The following is a 20,969-nucleotide window of genomic DNA, read 5'->3' on the forward strand; positions in this document are numbered from 1 at the left end:
AGGTGATTTTTGAGGAGGGATGAGAAGGACCATGAATGATTACGAGGGAGGAGAAGCAAGCAGAGGACTAGGTGTGAGGATGAAGGCAGACAAATACGCATGAGTAGGAGGAGTAGAAGCAACAAGAGCAGGCGTGAGCATGAGGCAAGAGGAGCTTGCATGAGTAGGAGGAAGGAGGAGTAGGCATGAGCATGAGGGAAGATGAGAATGGATAAGCATGAGGGAGGAGGAGGAGCAGGAAAAAGAAGCAGGGGGGGAGGAGGAGGACGCATGTGGGAGGAGGGAGGAGGAGGAAAAAGCAGCAGGGGGAGGAGGAGGATGCATGTGGGAGAAGGGAGGAGGAGGCATGTGGACAAAGGGAGGAGGAGGGGGGGAGGGAGGAGGGAGGCAGGGGGAGGGAGGAGGAGGAGGAGGAGGAGGAGGAGGAGGAATGGGACATGTGGAAGAGGAGGAGGGAGGAGGGAGACAAGGAGGAGGATGGGGGGAGGAGGAGGGAATTCAAAATTCAAAAGTTCGACTTTGGAGGATGGAGGGAGGAGGGAGAGAGAGGGTAGGCTGTGGTGAGACATTGAAGTCCATGAGTGTAGAAAGTAGAACCCATAGGAGAAATGTGAGCATAACTTAGAAACAAATACATAGAAAAACCACACCCATGTGTCCCACTAATGGCTAGGAAGGACAACATGTATATATCATATCTAAGGTGTACATTCATAGCAAGTTAGTAGAAACTACTAGCTAAGGTCTTCTTAAGAGCCAAGTAGATTACAAATGCCACGAGTAGTCATCTAGTACATGGTCGATATACTTTGACCTTCAAACAAGCTTATGCCTGATTGGAGTCATTAAAAAAATTTAATAAAGGGGTCAACACTCCTTCCCCTTCTTTATTTTCCCCTTTTATCTCATTTGATCAGACCACACTCTCCCCCCTTCTAAGCTCTATGGTTTTACCCCCCTTCCCCTTTCTAAAATGATCTATCATTAGGGGAGAATCGGGGTCTTAAAAGGGCCTCATAAGGAATGGGTTAAGAAATGGATTAGGCCTAATGCAAGTCCTATTGTGGGGTCCAAGGGACTCCCAAACCCCCCTATCTAGGTGAGTTAACCCCAGTTGATCCCACCTCTTACACCTAGGAGGAGGCCACCTCTTACACCAAGGAGGGGGCACTTTTCCCAAATTAGTCAAAAATGTGGGAACTATCAAATTAATGAAATGAAAAATGAACTAGTTAACAAAAGGATCAAATGCTAAAGGTAAACACAAGGCAAGTAGTGAGAGTCGCATTATGTATCTAATAGATGAAAACACATAGATGCTTTCTATCTTCCCATGTCTCTTGTTCTTCCTTCACATGTTTGTTCCCCCTTGGACAAGTTTTAATGTATCGTTCAGATACTGAACCTTGCAATAAAATAGAATAGTATTGGAGTTGACATGGTAATAATTCCAATGAGAGAAACCCAAGGTTCTTGGAGAAGGACCGGGCAGGTGGGTTCCTGTCTGTAGTGACTCAAGCCCATTGGCACATTTAATGTGGCGAGGAGGAGTGCCTCATATCCAAAGGGAGTAGCTAGCTCTAATGACATCTGGGGCTCACAATAGCAATGAATGGGGAGCACGGCAACTGTGAGTAGCAAAAACCCAATCAATGGGGAGAATAGTGATGGTTGAATGAGAAACACCTGAGGGGTGCACTATTAAGGAACCCTAGATACGATGTGCATTCAAGGGGTATTTTAAAAACCCCTTACCTGTGAATTTTTCTTGGATAAAAATACCCTATTTTTTATACAAACTTACGGATATTTTTCAAAGTTTATATTAAAAACCCAATATGTAAATAAATTTATGTAAAACCTAAATTTTTTGAATTAAAAGACCCCTCCATTTGACCCACATTGTATACTTACATATTTCTAGGTGAACCTCCTTAGGAGCAACAAAATCCAAGCAAGAATCTTGATTTGAGAAGGGTTTCACTTTGAAATCTTGATATACACGTATCTGTCTCAATGCAAGTTGCACTCAAGAAACAAACCCCAAACTATGACCCAAACCATGAAGAGCATTCTAGTCAAGCCATTCGTATGCAAGCCCGAATCTCTTACGGTGGTGGAAAAAGTAAAGCAATTGTACCAAGCGGTGATGTGTGTTTTCTTCATGCAATAAACCTCTTCTGCAAGAGAACATAGAGATCTTATACATAATGAGTACATAATAGTGTATGAGGGGCTGAGGATGGATCACCTATGGCATTGTAGTAGGGGCGACCGAGCTAAGGATGACATGATCATGGAGTCACTCGATGTAATATACAAGGTAGAGGAAGGGAGAGATATGGAACTATTGTAGTCGAATAGGCCTGTGATGCAGGAATCAACACTAAGCAACAATCAATGTGTAGGGGAGGAATTTGTGACTCCGGTGGTGCAGTGCTGCCTTCACATTCTTCAGTGTCCACCTTAATGAAGAATGCCTTACTCTCCTTAATGTCAAGCAAGATGAGGCCACCTCTCCTTAATGTGAAGAAAGCAACTTGCTCCTTGCTGGGGTTTGGCATCTCTTCCATCACTTTTGGATCATCCCTTCGGGTGACTTTAGTAATGTAGCAATGACCTCCCAATGACCTTTAAAGCTTTTTGTTCTACAATTTAGTTGTAGTACTGCTAGATGAGATAGCAAAGTTGACGTGGACTCCTATTACTATTTCTTTTAAAGAAGCATCATCACATGTGAGAAGATCCTAGCTTCTCTTGGAGGTCATCAACTATTTACTCTAGGATTTTCCTCATCCCAACTTCCTTGCATATGAATTTGAGTCACAAACTTGACTAAGAGTACTCCTTCATAGCCTTCCATCATGTTGTTGTTAGGTACTCTGTTCAATTGTTTTATCTCCTATGCATCTCACTTTTACAAGAAGTGAAAGATGGATAGGTGGAGAAGTTGAACCAATAGACGTATGTACAGGGGCAGCCACAGGAACTGAAGCAGGTGGGATTGAAGACGAAATATGTACGCGAGCAGGGAAAGGAGGGTCCAGAACAACAGCGACAGAAAGTGACGAAGCAGGAGGAGAAAACGTGGCTTCAGGTTAAACTGATGCAACAGGAAAAGAAAAGGGGGCTTCATGTGGGGTATCGCATATAGGGTCGAGCTCGTGGGTAGGAGCTTCAGAACGGGAAGCAACAAGAGACGGCGTAGGGGCAAACGGAAGGGTTGCAGGAAGCGGCTCCTCCATGCAGATGGGCGCACACACACACACACAGAGGGAGATCCAACACAAAGCAATGCTCATTGCTAAGGTTTAACATAGATCCAACTTGAAAATATCCTAAAAAGCATTCAAATATTGAGATTTATAAATAAAACTTACAGTTTCATTCATTGAAATTAACGGCGACCTAGGATGGAGGCAGATCATGCTACTCGTTTTATATGCACAACAAGGTAGTGCCGACCACCAAAAATGTAGATGGCGTGCATGAGTGGTTGTCAAGAGAGTGTGTAATGCGTGGCGACAGTTACCAATCGAATATAAAAGCTGTGCAAACTTCCGATGCGTGTGTGCATTTTGTCGTAGTTTGAGGCCTCGCAACGTGCTTCTTATCCCGTGAGACAAAGTGAATTAATATATTGTGGCTGGTCATGAGCGACCTCGCAATATCAAGACAGACGGGGTAGGCCAGAAAAAGAGGACTAGCAATGGGAGTGGCATTGACTATGACAGATTGAGATAGATCAAGTGGTACAGGCCTTCTAAACATTATCATCAGCTCTTTTGCCTTTGCGGCCCAGTGATTGATCTCGCTTCCTCACGCCGTTTCGTTTGCCCGCAAACATTTCGTTCGACTGCTGCTGCTTATTATGCACAATTAGGATTTATCTAAGCTACTTGGCTTCTTTTCTGAGTTTCCATCTATTTCCTTGTCTAAAAATAATTTCGCTCCTCAAGGGCCGCTGCGTAGAAAGCTGAGCCCAATGAAAAACTGCGCTTTCACAAGCTCACCTCCATCGCCTGGTACCAGTGCCCACTCTTTGGAACAAGGGGCACCTCTCTCTACTTCTCCGTTAGTAGTTAAGGGGTTTCCGAATCGATCGAGCACTTACCTGCTTCGTCATGGGACGTCGAGCATTCAAATTCTATGATGGTTACACTAGGCCTCCAAATAGAGAATCTCACTATGTCGCAGCTCCCGGGGCTCCATATCCACCAATTTTCTATCCCCCTACGGTTGCTCCGTCTGGCCTGTTCAAGCCTCCCCCTTCCTTCTTGGCACCATCTCCCTCGCCTCCTCACGCCCATCCCGTCAGCCCGGGAGCAGTCGCCGGTTTGACTGTCTTTAGTGTAGTTGCAGTAGCAGTATCACTTAAGGTGCTGACCTGGTTGTGGAGTATCAGGCCACATATTCACTCACCATATGGAACCTTCGGAGTGGGCGGTCTAGCACCCAAAGCCCAGCGTTTTGTTAAGGATTTAGAAACAGGTCGGGATGTGAGCGGTGGAGCCACTAGTGAGGGTGAGTGGTTTGATCTTTTCTGTACGCGACTCTGTTCTAACTACACACGCTATCTCACTATTAGGAGAACAGAGCGACTGTATCCTCACCTGTCGGTTCTTTCTACTTTGTTGCAGGTGGTGGAGGTGGAGGTGGAGGTGGAGGAGGTAGAGGTGGGACACATGGTGGAGGTGGAGGTAGAGGTGGAGGGGGAGGGGGCGGTGGAGGTGGCATAAGCGGCAGTGAAATTGCAGAAGTTCCCCCTCCTGATCAACCCGGTACACAAAGGATAGCACGATCATCGAACCCATCAACTCCAGAAGATCAATCAACAGACACCAGTACCATTGATTCCCTCAAAGGCGACATCACCGGCGCCACGCAAAAGCAAGCGGGTCGTGCAGACATGACGAGCGGCGGTGAAGCTATTCTTCGCACCATGAAACAAGATCAACAGCTCCGTAATGCACGAATGACAGGTGGCAACGAAGCCCTTACCCCGACTGTGATGCAAGAGCAGCTCCGTGGCAAAAACGAAGCTCTTGGCGCCATGATGCAAGCTCAACAGCTGGGTAGTGTAAGCATGGCGGATGCCGGTCAAACTTTTCTCGGCGCCATGATTGAACAGAAGCAGGGCGGGGGCGGCATTGAACTTCTTCACAGCATGATGCAACAATCGAAGCTGAGCGACTATGAAAATGTTCTTCGAACAATAATGCAAGGGCAACTTGGTGGTGTAGAACAATTTGCGAGCGACAATGGAACTGTTTTGCGTAACATGACGCAAGAGCAGCTGCAAGGGCAGGTGGGTAATATATTAGGCATGGCAAGTGGCAATGAAGGTGTTTTTGGCTCCATGGTACAGGAGGAGCTCGGCCATGTCGGCATGACGCGGAGCGCTGCTGAAGCTGTTCTTCTCACCAGCATAGATGAAAAGCTGGGTCGCCTAGGCGCTGGTGAGGCGAGCGAAGGTGAAGCTCTTCTTCGATCAGCTGCGATTTCGAAGGACCGGTTGGCGAGAGTAAGCATGGCGAGTAGTAATGTGAGAACAGGTATAATAAGTTCTATCCTTCTCATCACCGCGAGTCATTGCAAGAGCAGAGCCAGATGCGTCCTCACTATTTAATTAGCTGTGTGTTCTCCTCGGTTGCGTGTACGTACAATCATGAACGAAGAAGGTGCAATGCCAGTACTAAACGGTGTTGGGCCTCCGCCACAAACACGGGTTGCGCCTGATATAGCGAATCGATCAAGCTCGGTCTCCACTTACAATACAATGAACAAAAGTCCAGAGTCGGTTATCAGTACCGATAATTCAATAAACTGTGAAGAGGTCCATGGAGCGTTACGACACTTGCAAGTTCTTAAGAGTACCAGGTTGCAAGAGCAGCTTGGCATCGCTGAAGGTATGTGTTTTGAAAAGGTCGTCTACTGTATTAGATGAGTACTATAGTGATACTTGATACTCGATGTATGCCATAACACAATCATCAAATATAGTACACCCGGTGAGCTAGATTTCGAGAAGTGCTCACATAAAACATTTTTCCCAATCCAAAATCTTAAATGCAGGTATTTACAAATAAAATACCAAATACTGGCTTTAAAATTAAAGGCAACCCAAAATCCAAACCTAGATTTCTCAATTTCAGCCGCACTAACTCGAGAGTCAAAATAGACTAGAGTATGATAGCCTTTTTCTTGTTTCTAACGTCTAAGCATTGAGTCAAAGCCCACTAACACAACATAAACTTTATTCCTCTTTCTTGCCTTCTCCTACATAAGGCAATGAGTGGATTCATAGGACATCCAACCATATGTGGGGGTATGTGTCAACCTTGTCATCTCAAAGGAAGAAGCTCGAAAAACATGCTAGGACAACTCTCCCTTTTCTGTTTGGTTGAATGCAGGTGGGACAAAGGGAGGAGATGGAGGTACTAGTGAAGAAGGCCCTGAACATGCTACTCAACATGTTGCCACACAAATGAGAGTTCTCAACATGTCCCAATCATCAACAAGCCCAACAAACTTTAGCGCTCATCGTGCTAGGCAAGGCCAGTTAGGGAGTTCTCAAAGAAACAACAACCCTACATCAATGGTAAGTATAGCTTTGTGAATTTCGAATTTGTGGCTTGCTTATCTTGTTTCCTTCCTCGCCCATGACCCCTCTCTTCTTAATTTTTTCATTCATTCCCACTCAAGGATACACGAAGGGTAATACTCTAAATGTATGCCAATAAGGTAAGCTACACATCAAGATATATCCAATAGCATCTCACACAATATGCAACACAACATCTTAGTTTATCTCCCAGTCAATCCTTTTGATCATAGCATTTTCATGTCAAGGTCTAGTGTCCCTTTGCACCTCTTTAACAATAATGGAAAGAGTATGAAATTAAGAGGCATTGATAGATTAATGAAAGTTGAGGTGGACAAGGTGAAAATTGAGTGAAATTTGTGCTATTATTAATGAAAACCCACGCATGGGGACGAGGCTTAGAACTATCCCCAAAACTTGTACAATAGAGTGTGTATTTATGAGGCCTGTACATAAGATTTTCAAAAGGAAGATAAGAGTTCCAACGTGCCCCAAGCCTCGTTGACGCATGCATGGATGCGCTTGTAATCTAATCCTCCAAGAGAGGTGACATATTACCTTGTCATATCTGTTGAGGTTGGTAATTTATTCTCCCTTGAAAGCATTTTACACAATAGTCTACACGTGAAGACCATAAAATCATTCGAGTTATTGACCCACTAGCATAATTCACCATGTTTGCAAAATAGACTTTAAAGCTTACTTAAGTAATGCATTCAAACCTGCATTGCTCCATCGATAGATGGTCTGCAAGTTTAGTAACTCAAGGGAGGCACGTAGAACAGAGAAAGTGCACCTCTCAAATAGTGGAGTTGATGCTGTGGTAAAAAGATTGTCCTGCTCCATGCTATCATCCCTACCTGAGGATTGATGGACATATAAATCTCGCACCATATCATCAAACACCTCCTTCTCCATGGCCTCATGAGGTAATGGTGGAGGGATACTATCACCATCACTCCATGCATCCGTAATGGTCACTCTTGAAGATCCCACCTCATATCACCGATGCTTCGCCTCCTCATGACGAGCATAGGGCAACATATGCGGGTGTGGCACTGCATCCTATATCAAATTAAAATGGGATCATAACTCAAACACATGAACACCCATAGGTATCTCAATCAACCTTAACTCTTTAACACTTACCATGTTTACGGTCACATCCCATTCTCCATACTTTGAGACGTGATTGAGTGTAATTTTGCGTGCACGATACATGTTTTCTCAACATCGATCACACATGCATTTGATTTTTTGCTCCAACCACATATCGCGATGGTGGATACAGAGGGATTCATCCTCACTGGAGCTATTTGTTGAAGATGAAGACATCCTACAGATAAACAACCCAAAAAATGTGTTCTTGCATGAGTTGTAAATGTCAAAACTTTATGGAGTGTCTAAAAGCGCTTCTAACACCACGTCTATACTGTGGAACACGTCTATAGGCACATCTAAAATGTAGTGTAGATGCGCTGATAGACACACCTTTAGACGCACTAATAGATGTGCTTTTAGAGGCGCAGACTGCGAGTTGATTTTCAAATCTACTTTTAGTGCGCTTGCTTTCCTTCACATAATTTTAGCGTTGCACGACTTGCTTTCCTATTAACAGACACAACTCCGGGCATCCACACTAATCTCCAAGCACCCGCACTCATCTCTAAGCTTACACAATCATCTCCAAGCACATAAGAGAAGAGGGTGAACAAGGAAGAGAAGAAAGAGAAGCGTCTTTGAAGAAGGACAAGAAGCTTTCATACCTCTATCCAAGGTAAGTCTCTTGGCGGTTGATCTTCTTTAAAAGTTGCTCTCTTTGGATTCATTCTTTGTCGTATGCAAGGAAGGGATGTTTTTGGTACTAGCGTTGTTCTTTTTGGGATCGGGTACATGTCCTTTTCAGTTTCTTTCAAATAGGCGTCTGTCAGAGCGTGTCTATAGATGCATCTAACAGCGTGTCTAACTTTTGGAAAAACAGGCAGTCGCGCCTATAGACGCGCTGTTAGACGCCTCTATAGACGCGCTACGACAGTTTTTATTGTGTTCTTCCCTTTCCCCTTCCCCTTCATTTTCCTTCTCTTTCCCTTCCCCTTCTCTTTCCCCTTCCCCTTCCAAGAAAGGGGTTGCATGAATGATGGAAATAAGTGATTGCATGAATGATGGAAAGAGATTGCATGAATGAAGAAAGGGATTGCATGAATGATGGAAAGGGATTGCATGAATGAAGAAAGGGATCGCATTCGTGAGGAAATAAGGGATTGCATTCTCTTTTTCTCTCCTTTCTCTTCTCTTTGCTTCTCTTTTCTTCTCTCTTTTTCTCTCTTATCTCCTTTCTTTTTTCTTCTCTCTTTTCCCTCTTTTCCTCTCTTTTCTCATCTCTTTCCTTCTCTCTTTTTCTCTCTTTTTCTCCTCTCTTTTCTCCTCTCTTTCCTTTTCTCTCTTTTTCTCTTTTATCCTCACTTTTTCTCTCTTTTTCCTTCTCTTTTATCCTACCTTTCCTTCTCTCTTTTTCACTTTTCTCTTTCTCTCTTTTTCTCTCTTATCTTCTCTCTTTTTCTCTATTTTTTCTCCTCTCTTTTCTCCTTTTTCTCCTCTCTTTTTCTCTCTTTTTCTCTCTTTTCTCCTTTTTCTCCTCTCTTTTTCATCTCTTTTTCTCTCTTATCTCCTCTCTTTTTCTCTCTTTTTTCTCCTCTCTTTTCCTCTATTTTCCTCCCTTTTCTCCTCTCTTTCCTTCTCTCTTTTTCTCTCTTTTATCCTCACTTTTTCTCTCTTTTTCCTTCTCTCTTTTATTCTCTCTTTCCTTCTCTCTTTTCGTCTCGTTTCCTCTCTTTTCTCCTCTCTTTTTCTCTCTTATCTCCTCTCTTTTTCTCTCTTTTGCCTCCTCTCTTTTCTCCTCTCTTTCCTTCTCTCTTTTTCTCTCTTTTATCCTCACTTTTTCTCTCTTTTTCCTTCTCCCTTTTATCCTCTCTTTTCGTCTCTTTTCTCCTCTCTATTTCTCTCTTATCTCCTCTCTTTTTCTCTCTTTTTTCTCCTCTCTTTCCTTCTCTCTTTTTCTCTCTTTTATCCTCACTTTTTCTCTCTTTTTCCTTCTCTCTGTTATCCTCTCTTTTCATTAGGTGCGTCTGTCTATTGAATAGATGCACCTATAGACATGGATCTGTAGACGTGCAAATAGACACGAAAATAGACGCACTTGTAAGTTTTTTTATAGTTAAGAAAATGCATCTATGTGCACGTCTATGGGTGCTTTTTCTTGTTGTGCATTAGATCATATTGGAGATCTAATGGCCCTAGTGGTCTCTTGTGGGTGACTCTTAGCTCTATAAAATTTTCCATACAATCATGCATGCTTGTAGACATTTTGGATATCTTTTAATTTCAATATTCAGTGAATAAAATGATTTTAACAAGGGGCCCTTGTCAAAAGCGGTCTCCAAAGGTAGGCCAAAATTCAAAACTTCTCATAGGTCACCCTTTTAGACCATCTCAAGGGCATTCATGTCCCCATCTAGGGAAATAGGGCCACTATGGCCCTTTTGGACCAATGATGATCACCTTTTATAAAGGGTGGTTATCTCCCAATGTAGGGAAATAGAGCCTTTTGGAAACATGGTAGAACAGGTAGCCTATGGATACCCTAATGGACATAGGATGTAAAATGGGATGACTTGTGGCTACTATCTTCTAACATGTGCCAATAAATAGGACCTCATCCCCTTTAAACATATGGTAGTTCTTACATTGACCATAGGGAAATTTTAGCTACCCTTTTGGCCATAGAGGTGCATGTCAAATCAAACACATTTTCAATATCATTTGGGTGCTTACAAGGTGCCTCATAGCATATTGGATCATGTAGATGTGAAGATAGTGGGAGAGAGGGAAGGAGTCTCACTTGCGGCTTTCTCACAAGCACAATGGGGGAATACACACAAAGGTGGAGGCTGAAAACAGTTTTCCGCTTCTTAGTTGTGAAAGCCCAAAAGAACTCAAGTACAAAGAAAATAGAAGAACCCCATATGTGGGTCTCAAACCAAACTCAACTAACTAAGGTGGCATACTAACTGAGCCACAAACTAGAGTACATAAGGATAGCTGTCATCCAGCTATTATTCGTGGGCGGTGTACCAACTGCATCTCCAGCTAACAAGTCGGTGACATAAATATACAACGGTCACCCTGGCATATCGCGAGTGGAGCTCGATATCTCAACACTCCCCCTCGAGCTCAATCCCAATTCCTGCACACCAAGCAGGTCTCTGAACTTGCGCAGCTTCTCTGTGCCCAATGCTTTTGTGAATATGTCAGCTACTTGATCCTCTGTGCTGACATAAACTAGATCAATAAGACATAGTAAAACCTTCTCCCGCACATAGTAATAATGCACCTCAATGTGCTTTGTTCTAGCATGAAAGACTGGGTTCTTTGCCAAGTGTATGCTGCTCATGTTGTCACAACAAATGACAACTGGCCCATCTGTAGACTGATGCATATCATAGAGTAGCTTATGCAACCAAGCTACCTCACATGCAGCCATTGCTGCACCCCTGTACTCAGCCTCTGTGCTCGACAAGGCAACTGTAGGTTGTTTCTTGCTGCTCTAAGTGACTGCAGCACTCCCAAAAGAGAACACATATCCACTGGTAGATCGTCTATCAAAAATACTACCAGCCCAATCAGCATCAGTGTATCCATGCAACTGTATCTGAACCCCAGCCTCATAAAATAGTCCATACTGCAATGTGGACTTCACATACTTGAGTATGCGTCTAGCCGCATCCAAATGCGGTTTCCTTGGAGTCTGCATAAACTGACTTACCAACCCAACAGCATAGCTCAAATCTGGCCTGGTAATAGTCATGTAAATCAAACTTCCTACTATGCGTCTGTACATAGTAGGGTCTTCCAGAAGCTCACCTGCATCTGCGCTCAGCTTCACATTCTGCTCCAAAGGAACTGAAATAGGCTTACAGCCTGTCATCCCATATTTGGACAGCATGTCTAATCCATACTGCCTCTGCAAGAGCTGTATCCCACTTGGTGATCTAATCACCTCAATGCCCAAGAAATAACGCAGCTCTCCCAAATCCTTCATCTCAAACTTCTGCCTCAATAGCATTTTCACATGAAGGATATCTTCATCACTATCACCTGTGATGATCAAATCATCAACATAAATGACAAGCAGCATAATCCCTTTCTCTGTTTTTCTCACATAGAGTGAGAAATCTGCCTTGGAAATCTGAAAGCCAATAGTGACAAGATACTGTCCTATCTTGTCAGACCATGCTCTAGGTGCTTGCTTCAAGCCATACAAGGCTTTCTTTAACCTGCAAACAAACTCAGGATGAATAGTATGAACATAACCTGCTGGCTGCTCCATAAAGACCTCTTCTTGCAAATCGCCATGCAAGAAGGCATTCTTTACATCCATCTGATGTAAAGACCATCCCTTTGATGCGGCCATAGCAATGGCTGCTCTTACGATTGCCATCCTTGCAACCGGGCTGAAAGTTTATTCATAATCAATGCCATATGTCTGTGCATACCCCTTGACAACTAATTTTGCCTTGTATCTATTCACAGAACCATCTGCATTGTGCTTGATCTTATAACCCCACTTACAGCCAATTGCATTCTTGTCTTTAGGCAAAGGCACCAATTCCCATGTAGCATTTGCATCCAAGGCATCCATTTCCTCATCCATGGCTTTCTCCCATTTTTCATTTCCCATGGCTTGCTCAAAAGAAGTGGGTTCTGGTTCTTGTATCACTTTGACCATATAGGCATAGTGAATGGCTGTAAATCCATCATATTTCAGCCTATCCACAGGATACCTAACCCTGGTAGACTTGCGCAAAATAGGCTCACTTCCAGGTTCTCTCAAAACATCCCTGGTCTTCCTTACTCCAGGTGTAACAATAGAAGGAATACCCAACTCATCATCAATGCTCTGTTCTGAGCCACTGGATTCACCATCCACACAAGAGTGACCTGCATTCACATCAAACATGGGCTGATCTACCTTCTCTTTTCCTTTTCGTGATACCTGCATACCACTCTCTGCATTGCTTTAAGGAGATTTTCCTGATCTCAATCTGCCTGTCCATGGCGAAGTATGTGAACCACTGCTAGATGACACTGCAGGTCCACTGATATTTTGTGATTGCTGCTGTGAATTCTGTGCAGCATTACCATTTTGTGCATCTACATCAATCATCACATTTACTAGTTTATACCAGCTGCTCATCTCATCAAAAACAACATCTCTGCTCACTGTAAACTTACGAGTAGAAGGGTTATAGCATCTATACCCTTTCTGCTGCAGAGAATAACCAATAAAGATGCACTTCTCAGCTTTTGGATCCAACTTGGACCTCAACTCATCTGGCACATGGACATAGGCAATGCAACCAAAAATTTTCAAATGAGAAATATCTGGTTTCCTACCAGTATACATCTCCTCTGGCGTCATGCCATGTATTGCTGCAGTGGGAGTCCTGTTCATTCTATAAACTGCTGTAGCAACTGCTTCAGCCCAATAATAATCTGGTAGATCTTTTTCATTTAGCACAGCCCGAGATACCTCTCCAATATGCCTGTTTTTCCTTTCTGCAATTCCATTTTGCTGTGGGGTATGACTGCATGAATATTGCTGCTTTATACCATGCTCCTGCAAGAACCTTGCAAACTCATTTGAGAGGTACTCTCCCCCTCCATCTAACCTTAGGCATTTTATTTGCAGGCCTGTTTCTTTTTTAACCATAGCTTTGAAAGCTTTGAAGTGCCCAAACACCTCACTTTTCTTTTTCATAAAATACACCCAAAGTTTTCTGCTAAAGTCATCAATAAATGTGACAAAATAGTGACAGCCACCAATAGATGCAGCTTTAGTAGTCCACACATCAGAGTGGATTAATTCCAATGGCTTTTTACTCTCTTGAACATGCCTAGGAAAAGGTTTCCTTGCCTGTTTTCCAAATTGACAGGCTTCACAAACCTTGTGCATTTCTGCAACCTTGAATTTAGGCAATCCTGCAACAATATGTTGGGCTTGCATTGATTTAAGTCGCTGTATATTAACATGACCAATGCGTTTGTGCCAGATATCAATATCTGCAACTACACTGGTCCCATGTGCAAACATTGCTGCACTCAATTCAGACATGTCCGCATCCAACGTAAACATCTTGCTCTTCTTCTTTCCTTTTGCTATCAAGCGACCATTATTTTTCATATCCTCAACAAAGCATCCATGAGGATTAAATCTAACCTGCAAGCCCTGCTCAACCATCTGACCAACAGAAACCAGGTTCTTGGTGATGTTCGGGACATGAAATACATCAAACAAGTATTTCTTTTTCCCATCCTGCATAGACAAAGGAATTTTGCCAATCTGCACAATAGGATGTGCAATATCATCACCAGTCTCCACAAATCCTGGTTTTTCCATTTTGCTTACATCCTGCATCCATTCAGCATGACCTGTCATGTGGTTTGACGCACCTGAGTCAACATACCACACATCATTGCTTTCTTCTGCACTTGTCACAGAATTTGTCATATGCTGCACCATAAACAAATGCTCATTTCTGTCATCACCCTGTCTACTAGAGGATGCATAATTTCCTTGCTGCAATTTTCCATTCATAATGTCATTCTGCTTTTTGTAGCAGTCTTTAGCCATATGCCCCATTTTACCACAGTAGTAGCATTCAACATTGCTATTTGAATTTTGGCCTCTCTGCCATCCACCACGACCTCTTTGGCTCCCCCTGCCTCTAGAGTTACCATGTCCTCCTGCATAGGACTGGTTTTCTTGCATTTGCTGCATATTCTGATTTCTACCATGGCCTGCAGATCGGCCTCCTCTACCTCTGCCTCCACCTCTGCCAGCATTTGAGTAGAAGACAGTTTCTTTTGAAGTTCCTGCTGAAGAAGATGCACCACCATTTCTCTGCTCTTCAGAAATTAGAAGAGCAATCAACTCCTCAAAATCAGGAAATTTTTCACGGACGGCAATGGATGTCCGGAACTATGCATAATCCTTTCCTAGACCATTCAAGGTCACAGAAACTAAATCGTCATCATCCACTGGCGGCCCAATGGAAGCAAGTGCATCCGCAATTTTCTTCACCTTCATGTGGTAGTCATTGATGCTCATATTTTCTCTCTGCACATTGTGCAGCTCCTGCTTGAGCTGCATTTTCCTAGCTTGCGTATTTGTGCTGTACATTTTTGCCAAAGTATCCCATGCCTCCTTTGGCGTACTTGCATCCTGAATATGCACAATCATGGAGTCCGAAATACTGATAGACAGCCAGTACATAACTTTCCTGGCTCTCTCATGCCATCCTTTAAATGCCTACATTTCCTATTGATTGGGAACATTAGGAAGAACATGTTCTTCTTCATTTCCTGTAATGAACTCCCAATAGCCTTTTCTTATAAGGAAATTCGTCATTCTAAACTTCCATGCCTGGAAGTTGTTCTTGTCAAGCTTTTCAGTGACAATCTGTGAAAGAGAATCAGATGCCATTTAAGAACACCGCAAAATATTCTGTCACTGCAAAAAACACAGCTTTTGCCTCACACGGGCAGATCTGCAAAACTGACGAAGGTGGTATTTCACCACACAGTCACTTCCTAGTGACGATTTTGCATCAACAAGCAACAAGCATGAATCTGCAACTCCTAATATCTCTGCACACAGGCATACGATGCAATTTCTGCGGCAACTTTTCACCAACTAGCCGAGCAGTGGTCGCAAAGCCAAAATAGGGCCTTTTTCTGAGTGCCTGCGAAGAACTTCCGCCTTCAAAACGGTCGGGCCCCGAGATGGCCTCGAATCAGAAAAATCAAAGAACTTCCCACAGCATATACTGCACTCTCGCCACACCGCGAAGGGCGTCTCAATCTGAGACAATGCACTCTTGCACTTCTGGCTGTGCTACCTGCAGAGATTTGCTCCCAAACTCGAAATAGGAAAGCAACACTGGTCCTCTTACCAAGACACCGTGAACTTGGTTTGCTTTCTTGAGCTCCTTACCACGAACAAGGCTCTGATACCATGTGAAGATAGTGGGAGAGAGGGAAGGAGTCTCACTTGCGGCTTTCTCACATGCACAATGGGGGAATACACACAAAGGTGGAGGCTGAAAACAGTTTTCCTCTTCTTAGTTGTGAAAGCCCAAAAGAACTCAAGTACAAAGAAAATAGAAGAACCCCATATGTGGGTCTCAAACCAAACTCAACTAACTAAGGTGGCATACTAACTGAGCCACAAACTAGAGTAGATAAGGATAGCTGTCATCCAGCTATTATTCGTGGGCGGTGTACCAACCGCATCTCCAGCTAACAAGTCGGTGACATAAATACACAACAGTCACCCTGGCATATCGCGAGTGGAGCTCGATATCTCAATAGTAGAATCCACATTGTTCCTGTTTTAGCATGTAGAATTAGTGCAAGAGACCATATCAAAAGCCTCTAGATTATTATTCCATCATTGTTAATAAGTTTATGATGTTTTTACATCATCAACAATAGTTTTTTAATTAGTTGAGCTTGCAAAATTTATCCATCAAATGATGCATATGTGTGTATCCTACCCTCCATTACTAGATTTGTTTTTCACTTGTTTCTCCATTTTAATTCAAGTATACCTACAAATGCAAGGGATGGCCTTAATAATGCCTTCTATTCAGTTCTTGGTCTCTAAGTTGAAGCACTTGAATTCATGTCATATAGCACATAAGGGACTCCAGAGGGTACCCTCCATTGCCATATTCTTTTTTCAACTGATTTTCCATTGCCATTATTTTTGCAAATCTAGCTACAGATGCAAGGGATGGTCTTATTACCCCCTCCATCCCATTAACTTTGTCTCTAAGTGAACGCACTCAAATTTATGTCATATAGCACACAAAGCACCCCTAAGGGTCAAATTCTATCTACCTCAACCAATCATGAAAATGAGCTGGTTTTGTAGCTTAGAAGCACAAATCGGCAAGCATCATAAGTAAAAACTTGTGTGAAACAATACATGTCCATCATGCTTTCTAATGAGTTTCCAATAAATTAGGATGGCTTTCCAAGATATAGCACTTATCATGTAAGTTTCAAGTCATAATACTTTTGCTTTATCTCCTTTGAATAGGATTTTCTTTGAGAATAGTCATGATGTATATGGAGATAGGTTTTATAGAATACTAGAAGGCAAATATGATTAAAAATAGGTAGAGTCATGCTTGCATAAGAAGGATACAATATCGCAAAGCTATGGTGATTTTTATTCCTTTTTACATATTTTGATGTGCCTTTTATGGTTTCTTTAGAGGTCACCTTCATATTTTCAAAATGAGATAGTATGTGCTTGGGCTAGTCTTCTAACATAATGTTTTTCTCATTATTTTATTTTTATAGCTTGGAAAATTATCATAATGAGAGTAAATCAATTTTCTATGAAGTGCGATTTCAAAAACATTTCTTGCTAAACATTCCACATCCTAGGGCTACACGGTAAGCACCCTCAAGGGCTTCGCATTGGGGACTTGTTTGATGTGGAGGATTCTCTCTGTATTCATGCGAGCGCATGCGCACATGTGTGTGTGTGTGTGTGTGTGTGCACGTGCATGTGTGTGTGTACATGTGTGCGCGAGTGCGTGCATGCGTGTGTGCATGTGTGTGTGTGTGTGTGTGTGTGTGTGTGAGAGAGAGAGAGAGAGAGAAAGAGAGCATGCGTGGGCATGTGTGAGTGCACATGTGTACATGCATGCATGCATACATGTGTGCGTGTGCATGTGGGCATGCATGAATCATGAGCCTGGTCATATTTGGAAAAAAATAGTCTAGAATTTAATGATCATAGATGGCAAAATGGTTGATCTTTAGGATGTGAGGTCATCTTTTGAAAACTTCTAGTATGTTGTGTATGATCACAAGTTAAATCTTTCATGGTATTGGTGACTTGTATAGTGGTTGGGACCGTCATCATCAAAATCACCATTACAGACAAAGGAGGCCATGCATAAGGCGGTAAAGCAGCAATCTTATGATACATTGATGGCAAGTGGTGTGGTGCAAAGAGAACCCTCCTCCTATAGCCAAATTAGTGAGTCTACACATATATTTTCGCATTTATCATGAGGATTTCCACTAAAACATATTTGTAGTGAAGGGTTTCTTGTTTTTTTTACACAGATGAAGAGGGAGATTATGCAAATTTAAGATCCCCATCCACACCAAGGCCTCACCTTGTTACAAGTGTTCAAGTTGGGGCTTCTAATCATGGTTTACATGCCACTACACCAATTAGAGCCATTAACCCTCATGAACTTGAGAGGGTTGCAACACATATAACTAACTTGGTACAAGCCATTGGTGATATTCTTGGTTCTTCTAGCTCACATGATATCGATGAGGATGCCATACATGGTCTATTTCTTTACTTCTTCTAAGTTGTTTCACAACACTTGATAGTGGAATATTTAGGTTTTATTGGAATAGCTAGTAGGTTAAAGTGACAAATTCTTAATCATGCACTTGTTACTTTTCTATGAACAGGTCGTCATAATAGGGAGGTGCAAACACATTGGTCTCGAATGTTGAAGGAATGCTTGTACTTGACATTGGATCATTGTGCACAGGTATACAATCCACACAACATGCAACATTCTCATGTCTCTCCTAATTTAAGTGAGGAACATGATTCTTATACAAACACAAGAACATGAAATAGTATTGAGCAACATAATTGGTATATATTTGATGTATCAAGTAGGAATGATCTTAGCTTGAATCAACCATGCTTAGTATCCTTTGTAGTCATCCTGCATGCCTTTAAGGTAGGTGATGACAAAGTAGAGTGATGCCAATGCTACAAGGATTTTGAAAGGTTTGGCATGTGCAAAGTTGGATGACATTTAAATGTTCTTTCCATTGAGGAAAATGCATTATGGAATTATGTATCATCTTAATAGCTCATTATTCATGGAGTTTATGTTGAACTACATAGGTCATGAAGATTTTGTTGTCCTCTAAGATTTGAGCTATGATTTTCAATGACTAAAAATGAATTTTAAAAATGATAATTGTCCTATGATAGCAAGAACTATTGCAAATCAGGTCTATTTACAACTCTTTTATTCAAATATAAAAACTGTAAGAAAACAATACAACGTTTGTGCTCAATAGATAACTAGATCTCGTATGCATCTCGTATGCAAGAGAGAAAAGTAGATAGTATGGAGAATCAAAAATTTGATTACTGTAAAATTGATACAATAGATGGTGCTACCTCCCAGCCGTGCGCTCCTATGTGAGGAGCTTTGATGGCATGCTGGAAATGTTGAGAGTTCACGCTCAACATCATGTGATCATGTGTGCATAGCACCATCACGTGATCATATGTGCATAGCACTAACCTTATAGAGTGCTATAAAGGAAAGGGTTAGCTCCCCTAACCCTAACCCTAAAAGGGTTTGTATATATTCTATTTTTTCAACTAAATCTAGTGTACAGTTAGTCATTTGTGGTGTGCTCTCTAGCTGTGCCCTCTCTCCTCATCTCCACTCTTCTCCTCTCCCCTCTTCATATTTTGTCATGGTATCAGAGCTCCCTTGTCTTCCGTTGAGACATTGAGATTCTTGAGAGTGTGAGAGAGATTGTGAGATTGAGAGTTCTCTTGAGTGATTGTGAGATTTTTTCCCTTCACTTCCGTTGAGAGAATTTCCGTCCATTGAAAGAAAATTCCGTCATTGTTCTTGAGAGGATTCCTTGATTGAAAGCAAGAGAGATTGTGAGTGATCTCTGCAAGAGAATCATGTGAAAAAGTTCTTCGAGTGTATCCTTATGAGAGAAAGATAGGAGTGATTGTGCGAATCGTCATTGTTTCCTTTGTTTTTTGGGAAAAGTGATTTCTCTTGAGAGAGTTCTGAGATTTCCATCGTGAGAGGTCTTCATTAAGAAGGCCGAGTTTCGGAAAAGAGAGTGAGAGAGACCTACGGGCGACGAGTAGCTTCAACGACTCTTTGCACCAAAGCCCCTTCACCGACTCCTACCAAAGACTAGAGTTTCAGAATATTGCGCTCCATCAACAACGAACAACAGCCCATAGTCTTCTATAAGGTGCCTCCAATCGGCCGACGAACGAGCAGCAGCAGTGGCGACTCCATCGTTGGACCTCCAACTCCAACTCCAACTGCAACTCCAACTGCCCTTGTCAACCGTCTACAAACGATGTCTCTTTCCGTTCGCTTTCTGAAATTTCCACTGTCCGCCTTACTTTCGCTACGCTTACAAAGCATCCTTCTTTTAGCGGTGTCCTCCGGCTGCGGAGGACTAGCATTAAAAGCTTCGTCACTCTTTGCATAACCCCTTTCTGGCCGCAGCGTCACTATTTTGAATCCTAGCGAAACCAAAGGAGTGCATACCGTGTGCCTTCGCCTCCGTGCAGCTTCCACTGTAGAACTCAAATTCCGAGATTTGTGGCCGCTTCGCAGCACTCTACCCAAGTCTTTCTTGAAAGGCATCACGCCGTGAGGGTCTCCTAGCGCAGCAGCTGCACAGTTCACCTCGCCTCAATTTCTCCTAAATCGTCCGGTGGTTCTTTCGTTGACGCGATTTTAACAAACACCATCCTCCTCCACTAGAAATCCGAGACGTTCTTCCTTCCAGAAAAAGAAGTCGCCAGCAAGCTCCAGCATCTACAGCAAGCTCCAATCGCCGCCATCAGCTTCGCAGCAAAGCTCCTAGCTCCTCCAGTGAGCTCCAGCATCCACGAGCTCTAACGAAGAACGACGACGGAATCTTCGAGATTCCGTCGGCATCTCCCAGATTCCGGCGGCCCACGAGGCGACACGTGGAGGATAGAGCACACACTCACCTTGCGACACGTGGCAGATAGACTGCCACGTCATCACCGACTGCCACGTCAGCACCGACTGCCACGTCATCACCGACTGCCACGTCATCACCGACTGCCACGTCATCAGTGCCACGTCATTAGTGACACGTCATCAGCCACGTCAGCACTGCCACGTCATTTGCCACGTCATTTTGCCACGTCATCTGCCACGTCATTTGTGCCACGTCATCTGCCACGTCATCTGTGCCACGTCATCATTGCCACGTCATCAGTGCCACGTCATCAGTGACACCTCAGCACTGCCACCTCAGCACAGAGCTTCACTGGCACACCTCTTGCTAAGCACAGTGCCACATCATCACTGCATGTGACTCACAGTGACACATCATCATTGAGCACCATTTGCACTCCTTTTGCCCCTCCACCTAGATCAAGTCATATCTCTTGATCCAGGAAGAATTTGAGGGTGCTCCAAAAAGGAAAGTCGCTCGATTT

At 43.1% G+C, this 20,969-nt stretch overlaps 2 protein-coding genes across 2 annotated transcripts; one reads left to right on the forward strand and one right to left on the reverse strand.

Annotated features, from left to right (window-relative positions):
• Window positions 1-4,124: 4,124 nt before the first annotated feature.
• LOC147893377 (uncharacterized) lies at window positions 4,125-18,498 on the forward strand. The gene is made up of 7 exons (XM_087385723.1): window positions 4,125-4,524; window positions 4,641-5,555; window positions 5,682-5,909; window positions 6,414-6,601; window positions 17,585-17,720; window positions 17,810-18,043; window positions 18,173-18,498. Exons 1-7 carry the CDS (start codon window positions 4,125-4,127, stop codon window positions 18,340-18,342), a joined length of 2,271 nt encoding a protein of 756 aa, XP_087241849.1. The 3' UTR covers window positions 18,343-18,498.
• Window positions 18,499-19,728: 1,230 nt separating this feature from the next.
• Window positions 19,729-20,278, reverse strand: LOC147893378 (uncharacterized). Its single transcript, XM_087385724.1, has 2 exons — window positions 20,041-20,278; window positions 19,729-19,938 (listed from the first exon to the last, which is right to left on the reverse strand). Exons 1-2 carry the CDS (start codon window positions 20,137-20,139, stop codon window positions 19,729-19,731), a joined length of 309 nt encoding a protein of 102 aa, XP_087241850.1. The 5' UTR covers window positions 20,140-20,278.
• Between the last annotated feature and the right edge of the window lie 691 nt (window positions 20,279-20,969).

The sequence above is a fragment of the Dipteris shenzhenensis genome, chromosome 15, assembly GCF_047967505.1.
Source record: "Dipteris shenzhenensis isolate YYH24624 ecotype China chromosome 15, Dip_SZ_1.0, whole genome shotgun sequence".
NCBI classification, from domain to species: Eukaryota; Viridiplantae; Streptophyta; class Polypodiopsida; order Gleicheniales; family Dipteridaceae; genus Dipteris; species Dipteris shenzhenensis.

Coding starts and splice junctions, on each gene's coding strand:
- LOC147893377 (XM_087385723.1), top strand. CDS start 4,125: ATGGGACGTCGAGCATTCAAATTCTATGATGGTTACACTAGGCCTCCA. Junction 5,556..5,681: donor GAGTAGTAATGTGAGAACAG/GTATAATAAGTT, acceptor TGAACGAAGAAG/GTGCAATGCCAGTACTAAAC. Junction 17,721..17,809: donor CTCCTCCTATAGCCAAATTA/GTGAGTCTACAC, acceptor TTTTTTACACAG/ATGAAGAGGGAGATTATGCA.
- LOC147893378 (XM_087385724.1), bottom strand. CDS start 20,139: ATGCCTTTCAAGAAAGACTTGGGTAGAGTGCTGCGAAGCGGCCACAAA. Junction 19,939..20,040: donor CACGGAGGCGAAGGCACACG/GTATGCACTCCT, acceptor AGTCCTCCGCAG/CCGGAGGACACCGCTAAAAG.